General features: G+C 50.7%; 1 protein-coding gene across 1 annotated transcript in view; it reads right to left on the bottom strand.

Moving 5' to 3' along the window:
• Positions 1–3,681: 3,681 nt before the first annotated feature.
• Positions 3,682–16,816, bottom strand: part of Galnt12 (polypeptide N-acetylgalactosaminyltransferase 12) — a 29,399-nt gene continuing 16,264 nt past the window's right edge. Inside the window, exons 5-10 of the mRNA XM_006973680.4 lie at positions 16,198–16,315; positions 14,533–14,709; positions 11,038–11,169; positions 9,408–9,521; positions 6,601–6,747; positions 3,682–4,296 (exon numbers count right to left, since the gene is read on the bottom strand). Coding sequence (XP_006973742.3) covers positions 4,156–4,296; positions 6,601–6,747; positions 9,408–9,521; positions 11,038–11,169; positions 14,533–14,709; positions 16,198–16,315 — 829 coding nt within the window. The 3' untranslated portion in view covers positions 3,682–4,155. The remainder of the gene's footprint in view (positions 4,297–6,600; positions 6,748–9,407; positions 9,522–11,037; positions 11,170–14,532; positions 14,710–16,197; positions 16,316–16,816) is intronic.

Raw genomic sequence — 16,816 nt, 5'->3', positions numbered from 1 at the left:
GGCAATAAATCTATAGTGGATTCTCATTCTGTAAGAACCACTATCTAAGTTAGGTGATACTTTATGCACATTGTCTCAGCCTCCAGTGAGTATAGGGTTAACTTGCTCATATCAGAGACAGGGGCGGTCATCCTGAGCATCACTTCCAGTTCTTTCCTCCATCCCTAGTTCCTCAGTCTGAATTGTACACCCATCTCCCGGAGACCACTCTCCTATGAGACTCACCCCACCGACTCCCACAGTCAGTGTAGACTGCAGATCTACTGTGAGGACCGCCTGTCCTGGTGTGACTTTGCACAGTGCCTCAACTCTGACACACCTGTTGAACCCTGTGGGGAAAGGGCTAAGACAACACCCCGAACCCCAGCAGAGGCTTTGGTCACCAGGGCTCCCACACCACACTTCCTTTCCACTCCCTGGCTGACTGCACATGTCCCTGACAGCTCCCTCTTCCTGCTGGCTCCATTGTCACCTTGACACATCTAAAATTTACTAAAACTCAAGTGGCTGGGCAGACCTGAGAGGGTTTTTTTTTTTTTCCATAATTAAATCACTTGACGTGCTAAGACCCACCTTTAATCCGATCTTTTGAGGTGTGAAGACCCGCCTGTATAAAGGCCAGGGAAGAAGCATCGAGCGCTCTCTGCCCGGCTGCTCTCACTCTCGCTGGCAAGCCCATGCCTTCACTGGCATCACAGCCTACTTCTTTGGGATGCTGGTGTCTACTGAAGACCAGCTGAGACATCCAACCTCGAGCACTGAGCAGCTACTGGGTTCCTGGACCTTCCACTGGTAGACAGGCGTTGTTGGATTAGCGGGACCACAGCCTGTGAGCCACTCTGACAGATCCCCTTTCTTTCTATATATAGACTCATCCTATCAGCTCTGTTCCTCAGAACACCCTGACTAATACAAGCCCTGTCCTGTAGTGGGTAGCCATTCCAGCTTGGATCTAGAAGTTCCAACCCCCATTGAGACTCTGGCAACTGTCACGCCTACGAGGTGGGGCCAAGGAAGGTGTCTGGAGACCCGAGAGCTGGATGGGCTAGCATGCTCTCTGTTCCTGGACCCTAGACGGTGGAGGTTGACTGAGCAGAGCTCCAGAGAACACCTTCCCCAGGCCCCCCGCGATCTACCTATTCCTTCATTTGTAAGTCACCCACTAAATAAATCTTCCTTTTAACTACGTGGAGTGGCCTTAATAATTTCACCAATACTGTCCCACTCCTCCAGGTCTGTGATACATTACTGTTTCATGTGATTTTCCTTTCCTCCCTCTGGCATGCTGGCTGACATCCCTCACACTAATTTGGTTCTTTCCAGGTCAGGGCTCTCCCAGCGATCTTGCTAGTTATATCAGACCCGAGAGAGAGAAGAACCACAGCCATCTGCTAATAGAAACGAATTCTGTGAAAGGGACACTTGCTCACTTGGGCATCAGGCTGTCCTCTAGGATACAGAAGTCATCCATGCAAAACATACCCTAAACATCCACCATCAAACACCCAGATCCCCAGGAGGCCAGGCTAGGGTGACACTCCCCGGAGAGCTCCTCAGAGGAAATTAAAATGGAATCCTAGGACCCAAGGCAATCCGCCTCAGCAACTCCGCACATCAGCACTGCATCCACACCTTCTCACGGTCAGGTGGAGATGGGAAGCCACAGGCAAGACAGCAGGGGCGCCTCCTCACATCCATGGGGCCTTTTTTAGACCCTTCACCCTCCACTGCAGGGAAAGCCTCCTCAAATAATGTAATGTTTCCAAAAATAAGAGGAGATTATTTTTGCGATCTTCTCACACGCTGAAGCTGATTGCTGCTCCTGGAGGAAGGAGTAAGAGAGCTGACTCCTCCAGCCAAGCCAGCTGGCGGCCATGCCAAGGATGCACACAGACACAGGTGCAGCCGCCCACACTCTGGGCGCATTTGTGGACGCCGGCTTCGAGTCTGGCCCACCCAGGCTGTTTTCCTGGGTCTGGGGAGGGGCTCCTCCTACATCAGGCCACCTGACCCTACACTACAGAAGGCAGGGGGAAGCAGAGCAGTGGTCCCTCCCCTGACCTACAAGTCTCCACAGCAGGAGCAGGGGAAGGCCAGGCCCACCCTGCCCTCAGCCTGAGAGCAGAGCCATGTAGGCGCTGCCTTACCCCACACTCCCGCCTGCTCAAGAGCCGCCTACTCCGTAAAGAGAAAACAACTGCACTATTTGGTATTTGCTCCTCAATAAACACCCACTGACATGCATTGTGCTTTGCATTTTACACAGGATGTTCATGAGAATCTAAAGGGGTAGGCTGGCTCAGTGGACAGGGTGCTTGACTTGAATGAGTGAGGAGCAGAGGATGGATCCTCAGTGTCCACAGAAAAGCCTGGCCAACATGGAGTTCTGCAGGGAATGATGAAGGAAGACACCTTAAGTCAAACTGACCTCTACACACATGTGCCTCAGATATGTGGACATGCATACACATTACATACATATGCCAAAAAAAAAAAAAAAGGCAGAGCCCCTTCCCCATGCCCCAAACCAGGCGAAGCCCTCATCTGCTCCTGCCCCCAAACTCTGCTTCATGAGCTCCATCTCACTCACACGAACCGGAAGTACAGAGCAGTTAAGGTGCATCAGGTGGATCCAGGCAAAGCAGATCTGTTTCTGAGGAGCTGTTAGCATCATTCTAGAAAGATCTCCTCGGGGTAGAATGCTTGAGAGAAGAGCTAGAGACATGAGGAGACACTTTTTAATGAATCACGTAAGTGTTTTCACAATTGACTGGGACAAAAGCAAGATCCAGAGTCTACCTTCTCACTGATGTTTTCTTTATTTTCTTTTTTCTTTCTTTTTTTTTTTTTTTTTTTTTTTTTTTGGTTTTTCGAGACAGGGTTTCTCTGTGTAGCTTTGCGCCTTTCCTGGAACTCACTTGGTAGCCCAGGCTGGCCTCGAACTCCCAGAGATCCGCCTGGTTCTGCCTCCCGAGTGCTGGGATTAAAGGTGTGCGCCGCCACCACCCGGCTTCACTGATGTTTTCTTAAGACAGGGTCTCCTGTAGCCCAGGCTGACCCCAAACTCTCTGTGTAGCCAGTGATAACCCTCAACTTCTGATTCTCCTACCTCCACCTACTAAGTGCTGGGATCAGGGGTGTGCCACCAAGCCTATTAAAAAACGAGGTGTTAGGGATTGAGCCCAGGGCCTCGTGCATGCTACACAGGCACTCTACAAACTGACCTACACCCCGAGTTCATTGACGTATTTTTAATCATTCCTATTCGCTTTAACAAGTCGGCGAGCTCTGGGAACAGATCTAGGATCATCCAGGCATCTGCATTACTGAGCAGTATTCACAGCAGCCGCTTTATCACAAACCCTCACACTGATTTAAATAATCAAATACTATTTAAGAACCAACTTGAAAATTGGGTTTCATTTAGAATATGACATTTCTCCCTGGCACTACCTGGTGAAAAAAATTAAAAGTTATCCAGACATGTTTTAAAGTCACAGTGGCTAAGTACTACTAAACGCCACCCACCACCTTCCCGGCAGGCATTGCTAGAAATACACTCCCAAGTTTGGATGCTCTTGGTAATCCATAGTGTTTCTTTGAAATTTCAGGTTTGGTTAGTCTGTTTCGGTCCATATGAACATTATGAGAGAGTTTTGACTGGGCCAGCAACACATTAAGTAAGCAAAAAAAGCATTCTTTATTATACAAATCTAGACCGTCTCATCTAACTCACACCTGAAGAAATCAACACAATGTTTCTAGTGTCCATCTCACCCCACCTAGAAAACTCTAACTCGACATTTGAGGTATTATCAGTTTGTGCAAAGTACACATACCCAGGGATCCTTGTAAGTACCAAAATAAAATATTTACCTTCTTGCTAGTGAGAATAAAAGGCACCATTGTAAAATGCACATCTTGATAGGAAAAAAAAAATCCTATCAGCCTTTCCAAATACCAAAGGTAACATCTTAGGATTGCCCTTAGAAAACAGGGTACTGGGAGACATTTTTAAAGTTTTCAAAATCTGTACAAAACTTATTCACATTCTTATGAAATCCAACACATTCACAAATGGCAACCATGCACTTCCTCCATCTCATGGGTGGAGTTCATGGCCATGATGGGCTTCTTCCTTGACAAGCCGACGCACTACGACACGTGTTCCTTGAAGACCCATTTCTGTTTATCTGAGTTGGTGCAGTCCCGCAAGAGTGGTACAAAGCCGTGGCCAACGCTCTTCTTTGTGGCTTCGACGCATTTCCCGGTCTGTTTGTGAACTAACGTGCCGTCCTACAAATGATAACAGACGTTGCACATTCAAGATGATTTTTAGTGACTCCTCAGAAAAGCCTCATTTCCTGAAAGGCAGATTCTGAAGACCCCAGGGAGGGATTTTTAGCATTTCAGAAATGTGACAGCCATGCAAAACAGCGCCACCTGCTGGCTACTCAAGAGGATGGGCCAGCACCTCTAGCCTGTCTACCCCAAAATCACAACCAAGATCCTTTCTTTACCTCCCTTGGGTCTCTTCACTACCTAACTCCATCCCTGGTAACTTCCTTCTCCTGAGCATTTTAACAGAATCAGCCTGGCCATACTCCTAACTTGGCTGCAGCCAGGTGAGGGACCCAAGCGCCCTGGTATCTGTTCCCAGCCTGGGTAAGAGGCAGTGGGTCTCACAGGGTGTGGGATCTTTAATGGCCCTGATTCTCTCTCCCCACCCTGGCCCAGGACATGAGGAGCCTGTCTTTGCTGTGTCTCTTGTCCCTCCCCCTCTCTGTGGTATAAGCTGTATCCCTGTAAGGAATTTAACCAAGGCCCAGTCAGAATGCATAATCTCCCAGTTCTGAGGGAGAGACCTTGTAAGCAGCTAGAAGCTGCTGACCCCAACTCTTCCAGGGCCCCCCAAGTTACCTCCCAAGGAGGCTAAAAGTAAGTGACTCACTATAGTAGCTCTCTGCCCTGCCTTCTACACAAATGTACTTCTTAAGTGATCACTAAATTTTAAGGTAAAATTATTTGTGTGTGTGTGTGTGTGTGTGTGTGTGTGTGTGTGTGTGTGTGTGTGTGTGTGACCAGAGGAAGACATGCCGTCACCTCCACCTTCTTTACTTGAGACAGGGTCTCTCCTGAATCTCATGCTCACCGGTTTAGCTGGCCAGGTTGCTCTGAGCCCCACCCCCAACTCCCAAGGGCTGCCTCCCCAGTTTTGTCTTTTCAGGTGGGCACTGGAAATCTGAACGCCTATCCTCTCGCTCACACGGCGAGTGCTGTATCCACTGAGCCATCTCTCTAGCCCTACAGTGAAATTCTTAACGCAGTGTGAGGCCAACCTTGTTTCTACATCGTCCTGTCACTCCCTGGGGTTCGGCACAGCTTACAAACAGAAGATAAATGCAAAGGGAAGGGAAGAACAGATTGTAGGGTGTGTGCATTACTCTGCCTAGTCGATTTTAGTTTAAGACAGGGTCTTGCTGGCCTGAAGTTCACAATCCCCCTGCCTCAGCCTCCCGAGTGCTGGGATTATAGGAGTGCAACACTAGAGGGTTCAGCTCTTCCAGGGAGCCTGCAAAATCCACTGCTTATTATTATGTATTTCAGCTTTGCACGGGATTTCAGAGGAACCCATTCATGAGCAGTGCAGAGCAATCTCTGTCCACCCCTGGGGCTAGTCAGGAGTAGACACTGGAAGATAACTCCTTTTTGTTTGGACTGGCTTCCTCCAGCTCTTTGTAAAGCCTGCTGCCAGTGGACCAGGGGCCAGCGCCTTCTAGGTGTGCAATGACACCAAACTCTCAATCAACAGTATCTGCAAAGCCAGTTCCATCCCAGACTGTCGGCTCCGTTACATCCGCGAGTCTCTATAGGGCCTCAGCTTCCCCGGGAAGTCCTGGGAACCCACTGAGTCCTTCCTGGGGCGGGGCGGGGCGGGGCAGGGCGGGGCGGGGCGGGACGGGGCGGGGCGGGGCGGGGCAGGGCTGCTGTTAACAAGGCCATTGCAGAGCAGGGGGAAATGAGGCTCAGAGAAGCGGGGCGACCCATGCTTGGGTCTAAGCTCATGTTCGAGCGCTTAGACCACCATGACACTTGAATTAACAACTCCATCTCACGCCCATACATTGGTGACAACTCTCCTTCCTGTTACGACCTCTCATGGTGTAAGAGGAAATACTGAAAGAGAAGAAAGCCCCTCTGTCACCAGAAGCCACAGACTCTGCAGTCACCTCCCAGGGTCAGTGTCTGAGACCCCCTGGGACCAGGCTAGAGGGGACACCAGGCTTCCACACTGTCTTACAGACCCGGATAGATGGCAGAGAGCGGCACATCACTGACCTCATGTAGGACAGGCTAGCGGGGACATCAGGCTTCCACGCTGTCTTACAGACCCGGATAGATGGCAGAGAGCTGCACATCACTGACCTCATGTAGGACAGGCTAGAGGGGACACCTGGCTTCCACACTGTCTTACAGACCCGGATAGATGGCAGAGAGCTGCACATCACTGACCTCATGTAGGACAGGCTAGCGGGGACACCTGGCTTCCACGCTGTCTTACAGACCCGGATAGATGGCAGAGAGCTGCACATCACTGACCTCATGTAGGATGAACTCCTGATTCTCCGGGACGGTGTCGCTGCAGAGATGCATGATAAGGACATCCTTCCCCTCCTCCACAGCTATGCAGGCCTCAGGCTGGCGGGTGTTGTAGCGTATTTCTTTCTGGGATGTATACTCGAAAAACTAACAACAGGGTGACCAACACGCGTCAGTTTACCTTGTGACGTGGAAGAAGATGCCCTGAACAAGATCATCCAGGGCAGCAGTTCTCAACCTGCCTATCAGGTGTTTCCACCACGATTCACAACAGGAGCAAAACAGCAGTTATGAAGTAGCAATGAAAATAACTGTATGGCTGGGGGTCACCACACCACGAAGAACTGAATTAAAGGGTTGCAGCATTAGGAAGGTTGAGAACCACTGATCCAGGGGGAATAATGGGGTGGATTGGGCAACCACCACCCCACCCCACCTCTGCCATGACCCTGCTAGGGCTCCAGGTGTCTTGGGGCCCTGAGCTGGCCTCTAATGCTGTGCGTGGTCAATGGTAGGGGTTCCTCTCTTGCTCAGCCCACTTACTAGACAGGGAGGGTGGGCTAGGGCTGGGTGGGAAAGGAAATGGACCTGTCTTAGGGGCTGTCTGCAACCTCGGGCAGCCCCTTCTCCTCTGCCTCAGTCTCCCCCTCTTCCAATTAAACGGCTATAAAGAGGGCCTGGAAGATTTGGGGCACGGGGTACGCTCAGTGGTAGAGCATCTGCTTAGTGTGGGCCCCCACACGGGCCTCGCACTGCATGAGAAGCTTAACACCCTACCCCACCCCACCCCCCAAAAGAAAGACTTCTCTCATCCCAGGCAACATGTTTCCTACTCTGGTGTGCTTGGCATCTCTACAAGACTTGGGGAAGATCCTGGTTCCTGGTCCCACTGCAGAGTGGGACTAAAGGTTCTTTCTCAGAAGGGCCCAAGAAGCCGTACTTCTTACTTAGCACTTTTGACAAGGCACTTTCTCCGGCCTCTAATACACAGTGCAATGCTTCTCCATCCATCTCTAAAGGGCTCATCAAACAGGAGGCTAGGATTCGGGGCGAGATGGGCCTGAACTCTGAGGGTTCTGATGGATCTCCTCAGCTTGGAGGAGCAGGGCACTAAGAAGTATTGAAGAGCCCAAATAATCTAAGGCTGGGGTGGGGGGTTGGAATGATGGCAGTCTGGAAGTTCAGGCTAGGAGGAGGCTTATGTTCAAATGGTAAGCAGGAGTGGGAGAAAAATACTGTGTCTCCTTCTCTCCATCTCCGGGTATCTGGGGCTCCTCAGAGCAGTGAAGCTCTGTAGGTCCCAAACCAATCCATCCCCAACGTCTGCATCCCTGGTGGTGACCCACTCTGGCACATCAACCTCTTTCCTGGGCTGTCTCCTGTTCTAGTCCTCAGAAAACCTAAAAGTGAGCCTCTCTGCCCAGCCTGACCCACAGCACTTAAACCAGAAAGATCTGCCTGGGCCCCACCTGAGGCAATTTCCCCAACACTGTTTTGATACCATGCGTCAAAACTTATTTTATTTAAGAACTAATTCTGGGGCTGGCTCGCAGTTAAAAGTGCTTGCCACCGAGCCTGATGACCTGAGTTCAATCCCCAGAACCCACAAAGTAGGAGAGAACCAATTCTCACAAGCTGTTCTGACCTTCACACTCATGCCATGGCTCACGTATTCTCTCTCTCTCTCTCTCTCTCTCTCTCTCTCTCTCTCTCTCTCTCTCTCTCTCTCTCTCTCTCTCTCCCCCCCCCCCCCTCTCTCTCTCTCTCACACACACACACACACACACACACATACACGTGATCTTTAAAAAACACTTTAAAGGAATTAATTCAAAGGAATCCTATAAAATATAGATCTATTACTTTCTTCTTTCTGATCCAAGTTAGTGACAGAGTTATTTTCAACGACAAAAACAGAGAGGCGGACAACCAGTTAACTAGACAATAATGAAAGCATCAGGTCAAATTATCCAGATGCCACAGGGATGACACCTTCAAAGGACACCCGACAACACACACGTGACTAAGTTACAGCAGTGTGGAAGCAGCGCTGTAACGACTCCCAGCACGTAATCTAGAGCTTTCACGCCAACACGGGAGGGAGAACACGTATGTTCAATTTAGCTGTCCGAGTCTCGCCACTTACCCCTTTGCACTGTTTATATTATAATCCTCTGATGGATTGGCAAGTGGTCATGAGCAAGAAGGGGCTTCCCTGGAGGAAGCACGTCCAGGGGGTATGTCCTTGGGACTGGATCTTGCCCTGGCCCTCTACTGTATCCCTTTTCTCTACTCTGACCCCATGATGGGAACTGCTCCACCTCACATTCCTGCTCCCATGATACTCTGCCCAGGCACACAGGGCCAAGCCACCATGAGCCGAACGCTCTGAAGTCCTGAGCCCAAATGACCTTCCTCCCTTGGGTTCTTCCTGTAATGGTGACTCCAAAGTAACAGACACCAGTGAGTCCCACCCGCCAGGCTAGTGCTCTGCCACTGAGTCGTACTCCAACAGGAAAAGCAAACAAAACCCAGATATTTCATTTTCTAAAGAACACACAGAGGGCTGGTGAGGTGGGTCTGCTGGTTAATTAAAGGCTCTGATGGCCTGAGTTCTATCCCTGGGACCCACACAGTAGAAGGAGAGAACAAATTCCAGCCTTTGCCTGCTGTCTTCAAGACACACACACCGTAGGCGCACATACACACACGTACACAAATAAATAAGTAAATAAGTACAATAAAGAGTTCTGTTTTTTAAATTAGAATGACAAAGCTTGCCCCTTCCCACCAAGGCCCACACCCACCTGGTTCTGCCCCATCCCGTGGCAGAGGTACAAAAGGACCTGGTAGCCGTCGATCTGGTTTTCATTAGGAGGGTTATAGTCAAAGCAGTACCCTCTGAGTCCTTTGTTCTGGAGCTAAAGGAGACACAAAGGTGGCACCTGGGTCCAGATTTCCACACACCAAGAGATGTCACACAATCCTGACATCTAGTGGGGAGAACACAATGAGGAGAGAGGCCCCAGCGGCCACCCCAGGGAGAGGAGCCCTGTCCCTCTGTCTAGCTCTTTCTAGTCATCATAACGCTTTCCCGTGTTGACAACAGGTGGGAACTTGGCCCCACCTTAAGATGACAAACCTGGCCTGAAAGCCGGCATCTCTCTCTCAGCCACAGCCTTATTGCTGCCCTGGCCCAGACATCTCTGGGTCTTGGCCTCACTTCCATGGTAAAGAAATATGGTGGAGAGAGGCGCAACTTCCAGACAGTACCACGAGTGAAACATTCCCCAGACAACCAAGCCTGGTAAAAGTGGTCCTTAATGAGAAAATGTGGAGGTGTGACTCAGGCTAACGGAGCCTTCTGAAGCAAGATGTGACAGTCTGACACAGTGTGGGGATCCCCACTAGAATCTGTAATCCCCCAAAGAGCAACCTGAAGAACCAAAGGAGTACACATTACAACGGCAGAGTGAGCAACAGCAAGGCTGAATGGTCATGTGGTGGGCCACGGTAGAGGTCTGACCCCTAAGATAATGCCGCACTTACAGAGCTGCACCCTCAAGAGCGTAGGAGCAAATGACATGACCCCTGGGGTTTGCCCCAGTAGACAAAAACCACCAAGGGTGGGACAAGGGGTTGGAAGCTAGAGGAACAGAGTCTTGACTATTCTACAATCACAGAGACAAGGCTCAGTATCAAAACTCCTGTGTTTTGGTACATTGGAACATGGAAAATACAAACTAACACTAAATCCTGGTTTTGCAGTTTTCAAAAATGGAACACCAGCACTTCAGACAAGCGACGTGGAGAAGGCCACATGAGATGGTCTCGCTCCTAGGAAAAGCAGGACTCTTGTCTTAGTTGGCCTCGGTCCATAAATGTTTCTTTGAGGTTTTCTGAAGTACTGGAAGCGAGTCTCCTGCCTCCACTATCGAGTTTATGGTTCCTAAGGGTTGGGGATGACTAACTGGTCGGGGACATTAAGACTAAAAGTAATCTGAAAATAGTAGCAAAAATTAAGACACGGAAACACCATGCAAGCCTCACTCCCCATCCCCAGAACAGGAATCAATTAACTGGAGAGACCCTCAGTGGGCACAAGCACTTCCACACAGGTCCAACGACCCGAGTTTGATCCCCGGGCCCCACAAAACGACAGAAGAGAAACCACTCCTGAAAGTTGGCCTCTGATATCCACATATATGACACCCCACACCCCGCTTATGAAACAGCAACAACAAACCGGCCTTCCAGTCCTAACACTCCACACCCAGAGTCAGCTGCTCAAAGGGTAAGGAAGACAGTGCACCATCACACAGGAGGGGTGGGATGGGGGAGGTCTGTGGAACCCACAAATGCAGATTTTCTTCCCCCAGGATCACTGTTCAGACCCAAGATGGGGCAACACCCAATCTGCCACGACCCACCGCTTACCATCCCGAAGAAGCCAGGCCTGTCCTCTGGCACGTGCAGTTCTGGGTACACTGTCTCCAGGAACCACCGGAAGTCTTTACACTGGAGCTTGGCCCGAAGCTTCCTCCTCTCCGTCACGTCCCCGAAGGGTTCCTGAGAAAACGAGATGGTTGAGAGTCCTACGGGCCCTGGAGCCATCCTCGCTGAAGGCACGAGCTAACGTATACTCAATCCATGGGCTTTCACTGAGCTGGGTGCTGGGCACAGAACGTTCAAGCAGCCATAGTGTTTGGCTTGTGAGGAGAAAACTGACCACCAATTGTCCTCCGACCTCCGTAAGTGCACCCCGGCACGTTCACACACACTCACATAAAACAAATTTCATGGAGTTTACTTTTAAGAGAAAGAACTGGGGGACAGAAGTGTGAGGTACCCCAGACACTTACTTATTGCCCTTTGTGGAGGATCAAGTGTCAGTCTTCAACCGAACAACCCATTAGAGCAGGGACAGTCACATCAGAAGCAACAAGAGAAGAGACCGTCACCCTGGCAGGGCTTTAGGGGGGTCTAGGAAGGAGAATGGTATCAGGAGACAAGGCACCTGCAGGCAGAGCTTGGGAGCCAGACGCAAAGCCTGCATCGGCATCTCCGACCCATGCATTGTGGGCTCTGACCACAGGCCACCCTCTGTGCCCAACCAGAGGAATGCCATGACTCAGGCTGTGCCCTTCTTCCTACTGATATCTGAGTATTCACTCTCAAACACAGACCTGGGTCCTAGATATTATCATGAGTGATCTGCATGCTCAATGTAGTGAAGTACCAATGTGTGCTGGACACTCAACTTATTAGTGGTGAGACCAACCCTGGGGTAAGCAAACTTCTGGAAGTCTGACTTCACAGGCAAAGCCCCTGTGCCCATGACGCCGGCCACCATGCGGCACAGCAACTGTCTACCCAAGAACAATGGTGAGGGCTGAGATACGAATGTCCTTGCTCTCATGTGTTATCTGTGGAAGACTGACATGCGACACCAAGGAAGGGCGGCAGTGTTTGAGTGTCACACTTCCAGTTTCTAGTCCCCAGTTCTTTTTTAAATAGTGGTTAATTTATGTTGTGTGGGTGTGTGCACATATGGAGACCAGAGAACAATTTGTGATAGTCACTTCTCTCCTTCCACCAGGGAGATCCCAGGGTTTGAACTCAGGTCTTCTGACTTAGTGGCAAGCCCCTTTATCCACTCACTGGCCCCAGATGTCCTTCCTTTAATGAGTCACTGTGCCCTAGCGTCGACCGAAGCCCATCTTCCAACACAGCCCAACAGACATCAGGTGCATCCAACACCCCTCTCACACGTTCCGAGAAGGGGGGGTGCACTCTGAGAACAGCAACCTAGAGTTCCAGGCGGGGTGGCAGTGAGGGGCAGGTGTTTTAGTCTGCTGCACTAGACAGGACACAGGAAGCTGAGGCAAACGACCGTGGCGTCCCTGACGCACAGGACCATGCAGGAGATCGGGCTGCTGGCTCTTGGTTCAGCAGAGCTGAGAGAGACCCTCTGGAGCGTGCAGGCCCCAGGCCTGCTGCCACATCCTGTAAGCTGGCAGGCCTTGAGTAGGCTCCTTCAGTTTCTCAGTCTCCCCTCCCTCTTCTTCCTCCTTCTCCCCCACCCGCTGCACTTCAGATTTCTCATCTATCAAATGAGTTGGTAGCTACCCTGCAGGGCTGCTGGGAGGCCTCAGGAGCAATTTCCATCAAGGGCCAGGGCAGATGCCTCGGAGGAGATCTCCCTGCATTGCCAAGTGGCCCCTCTGGTGTGCAAAGCTGGCACCTGACCTGTAGAGCTTGGTGGTATAGAGCCTATGGGCCCAAAGCCTTGTGCAGAATACAGGGCAGATTCACAGGTCCCTAAGGCAAGGGCAGAATGAGGCTCTGAGGCATAAGCAGCCCCTGAGCTATACACCTAAGGAGAGACACTGGCTCAGTCTCAGTCAGTCCAAGGGACATGGGCTCAGCTCAGCTCAGTGTGTGGCTGGAGTCCATGGGGGCGGTGATGTAGGTGTGGAAGAATAGGCATATGGACTCAACCGAGCTGGTTACAAAGAGGAAAGCCAAGGCACCCACACCATGGCCAACAGATGGCACTACACACCCCAGACTGGCTATGCCAGCACAGCCAAGCCTGGCTTGCTGTGGATATCGTTCTGTATAAATAAAAAAACTGATTGGCCAGTGGCCAGGCAGGAAGTATAGGCGGGACAATGAGAGAGGAGAATTCTGGGAAGTGGAAGCCTGAGTGGGGGAGAGACACTGCCAGCCGCCACCATGACAAGCAGCATGTGAAGACGCCAGTAAGCCACGAGCCACGTGGCAAGGTATAGATTTATGGAAATGGATTAATTTAAGCTATAAGAACAGTTAGCAAGAAGCCTGCCACGGCCATACAGTTTGTAAGCAATATAAGTCTCTGTGTTTACTTGGTTGGGTCTGAGCGGCTGTGGAACTGGCGGGTGACAGAGATTTGTCCTGACTGTGGGCAAGGCAGGAAAACTCTAGCTACACGGGTTAGTCTCTGCTTCTGTACTTGCGAATTCACCTCCACACTGAGGTTGGTTTGTGACCCAACATCAATACTCATGGTGCTTTCAGTCACAGACATTCATAAACAAGACCTTCAAGTTATTCAACACACGTGCTTCCAGGAAGGTCTAACAGGGCCATCCTGTTTTTCACTCACACTGTAAATATGTGTCTTTCCCATGATCCATTGAGACCTTGTTTTTCACCATGTGTTGCTGACTTTACCAGTCATCAAAACTGACTCCCTAGTCAGTGCTCCTTGCATTCCTAAAGCTAAGAAAGTGATGCAGGGCCAACAATATGGTCCAGCTGTTAAGGGCACTTGCTACCAAGCCTGACAACATGAGTTCAATTCCTGAACACAAACACACACACACACACACACACACACACACACACACACACACACACGCACGCATATGGGGACACTGAAGCATACAGGCATACACATGCATGAACGCACACACATGGATAAATAAAGGTAAAAGAAAAATAGAAGGCTGTGATATGCCTCACAGGGAAAAGGTTTGTTAGGTAAGAGCTGTTCAGGCATTGGTTACAGTGCCCTTGGCCATGAGGTCAGTGTTGATGGACCAACAATGTCTATTAAATAAAGGGTCCTGAACCAGAAATATACATAACAATAGTCCCAACTGGCTGGCGAAACTGTTGTGTCTGAGTCCCACAGGAACCTAATCCTGCTAGGAGCAATGGTGTGGAAATCACTAATTCAGTATTTGCAGTGGCTATAAACCATGGCTCCGTGGACAGTGAGAATCAACTGAGCATCACCATGGATGAAGAATAGACTTTCCCAGGCTTTATCAGAAAGGCCCAGCTTGCCCCTGGTCTTAGAACCAGATCCACTTTGCTGGGGAAGCCGGACTATGGTGCTTGGTTCCCAGGAGGCTGCTGGTGTGCAGGTGGGTAGAGACTCACCAGGCGGGCCCGGGTATTGCGGTGGTAGTAGAGTTCTTTAAATTCATCCATCCACACTTCAGCGGCTCGGACACTGTTGGCCAGGGCCTTGCTGCGCGAATAGGGAGCTTGCTTAGGGAAAACATGGCCTACGTGCGAGCAAGGGTGTGTTTCCAGACTGCCACCACACTGCCAGATCTGCAATGGAGGTGGAGAGGAGAGGCCACATGGTGAGCAAGAAATGGCTGCTGGTCCACAGGGAGTGCAGCCAGGAGATGGCACCCGCCGAGGCACTCAGCCTCCACGGGGACAGAGGCCACTTACCAGCCTGCACTTGACCCCAAGGGAAAGAACAAAGCAGCCCGAGACAGACAAGCCACAGGAGCTAAGAACCCCAAAGACCAGGCAGTAAAGCTCATGCACTTGACCGGGGAGGGCCCGAAAGACCTCGCCGGCACCCCACTTCCTCAGAGGGTCAGACATGTCTTCATTACCTGATGCCACAGAGAAGAAAGCAGCAAGGAGGAAGAGAGGTTGGAAAGGTAGAGAGGAAGCTTCTAGAAGAGGCAGAGTATCCTGACACCTAGGGAAGAGGCAGAAAAGCCGTTAGCATTACACCCAAAACTCGGCGGGCAGGGTCATGTAGGGCCTCATTTTCCCAAAGACGGTCTGAACAAGCATCTGGTGTTTATAACATAGGATGTGAGAGCTGGGGGAGGGAGGAGGTCAAATTCTTCTCGGTTAACTGTTTCCAAGAGGGCAGAACAACAGACAAAACATTGCTAGAAATCTAAGTTTTGATCCTTAAACATGAAAGGTTCTGCTGACGAGGAAATCGCTGACATGCTAAGGCTTTGTGGAGGGGCTCCAGGCAGCAAGGCCTGCTACAGAAGGCCACTTCCTGATCTCACACCAAGTCTGTCCCGTCTGACTGTCTACGGGAACCTGCGAACCTGCCTTTTGAAGGCAGTTCCCTGAAAGTTATCAGGTGTGCTACACAGAGGCGGCCTCCTAAACAGCTGGCCAGACAGCAGCTCCAGGTGGACTCCGGCTCTGGTATTTCAGTCCAAGCTCTGCCGCTGACTCTGAGTGACCACACACTGAGTCACAGCCCTACTCCCAGCCTCAGATCCCCCCATCTGCAGAGTGAGAAACCGAGAGACTTGCAATGTCCTTTCCAGCCCAAGTCTTATGGAAATGCAAAAATATACTTCTAAAAGAGTCATATAAAAAGCCAAGCATATGGGGCTGGAGAGATGGCTCAGAGGTTAAGAGCACTGACTGCTCTTCCAGAGGTCCTGAGTTCAATTCCCAGCAACCACATGGTGGCTCACAAACATCTGTAATGAGATCTGGTGCCCTCTTCTGGCCTGCAGGGATACATGCAGACAGAACACTGTATACATAATAAATAAATAAATCTTTAAAAAAAAAAAAAAAAAGCCAAGCATGTTGATAAGATATATGTGTGACTGTCTTACAGAATAATGGGATACACCAACACTGAGGAGGGAGGAAGGGAGGGAGAGAGGGAGGGAGGGAGGGAGGGAGGGAGAGAGGGAGGGAGGGAAGAGAGGAGGTAGAGAAAGAGGGAGGGAGGGAGGGAGGGAAGAGAGGAGGTAGAGAAAGAGAGAGAGGAAAATATGGAACACAGGATGAGTCCAAACAGAAGCCAGGATTACTCACCCTAAAGGAGAACTCGAGGTTTTCTCCTCCCCAGACCTCCATTCCTGTATCATAAGACCCCAGATACTCAAAATATCTCTTACTCACAGCAAACAGGCCCCCAGCCATTGTTGGAGACCTAGAAAAAAAGTGGTACCCATATTTTAATGGAAGAGGCCCGAAGCCCTCACGAATGGCTCAACTACCTCCCCGCCCGGAGTCTATGTCCCTGGAAGCCGAGCCCTTTCATGCATTCGTCCATCCATAAGCACACCTGAACTCACACTCTGTGCCCTGCGCCAGGCTGGGGCACAGACACACCCTATAGTCCCTGCCTTGAAGTTCACAGACAGCTCAACAGGCAAGTCCCCTGTGTATGACACACTTCCACGATGGCCACCCAGAGCTCTGTGAGGCAGGGGCAAGGGCAGGGAGGGCAGAACCAAGTTTCCTGGAGGAGACAAGGTCTGTGGGAAGAAGTGAGCTGAAGAGGAGGAAGGAGATGCAACCCCACCCCCTGACATGAGTGATGGCATCGGGGTGGGGGGAGGTAGGGGTGGGATGCCTGTGCTTTTAGAATATTAGAGGATGGAGGATGGAGAACCAGCCTGGCATGTGTGAGGCCCAGAATTCAACCCTC

The sequence above is a fragment of the Peromyscus maniculatus genome, chromosome 2 (assembly GCF_049852395.1).
Source record: "Peromyscus maniculatus bairdii isolate BWxNUB_F1_BW_parent chromosome 2, HU_Pman_BW_mat_3.1, whole genome shotgun sequence".
In the NCBI taxonomy this organism is placed as follows: Eukaryota; Metazoa; Chordata; class Mammalia; order Rodentia; family Cricetidae; genus Peromyscus; species Peromyscus maniculatus.
The sequence above is the reverse complement of the archived record's forward strand: the minus strand, read 5'-3'. Positions and strand labels throughout refer to the sequence as shown.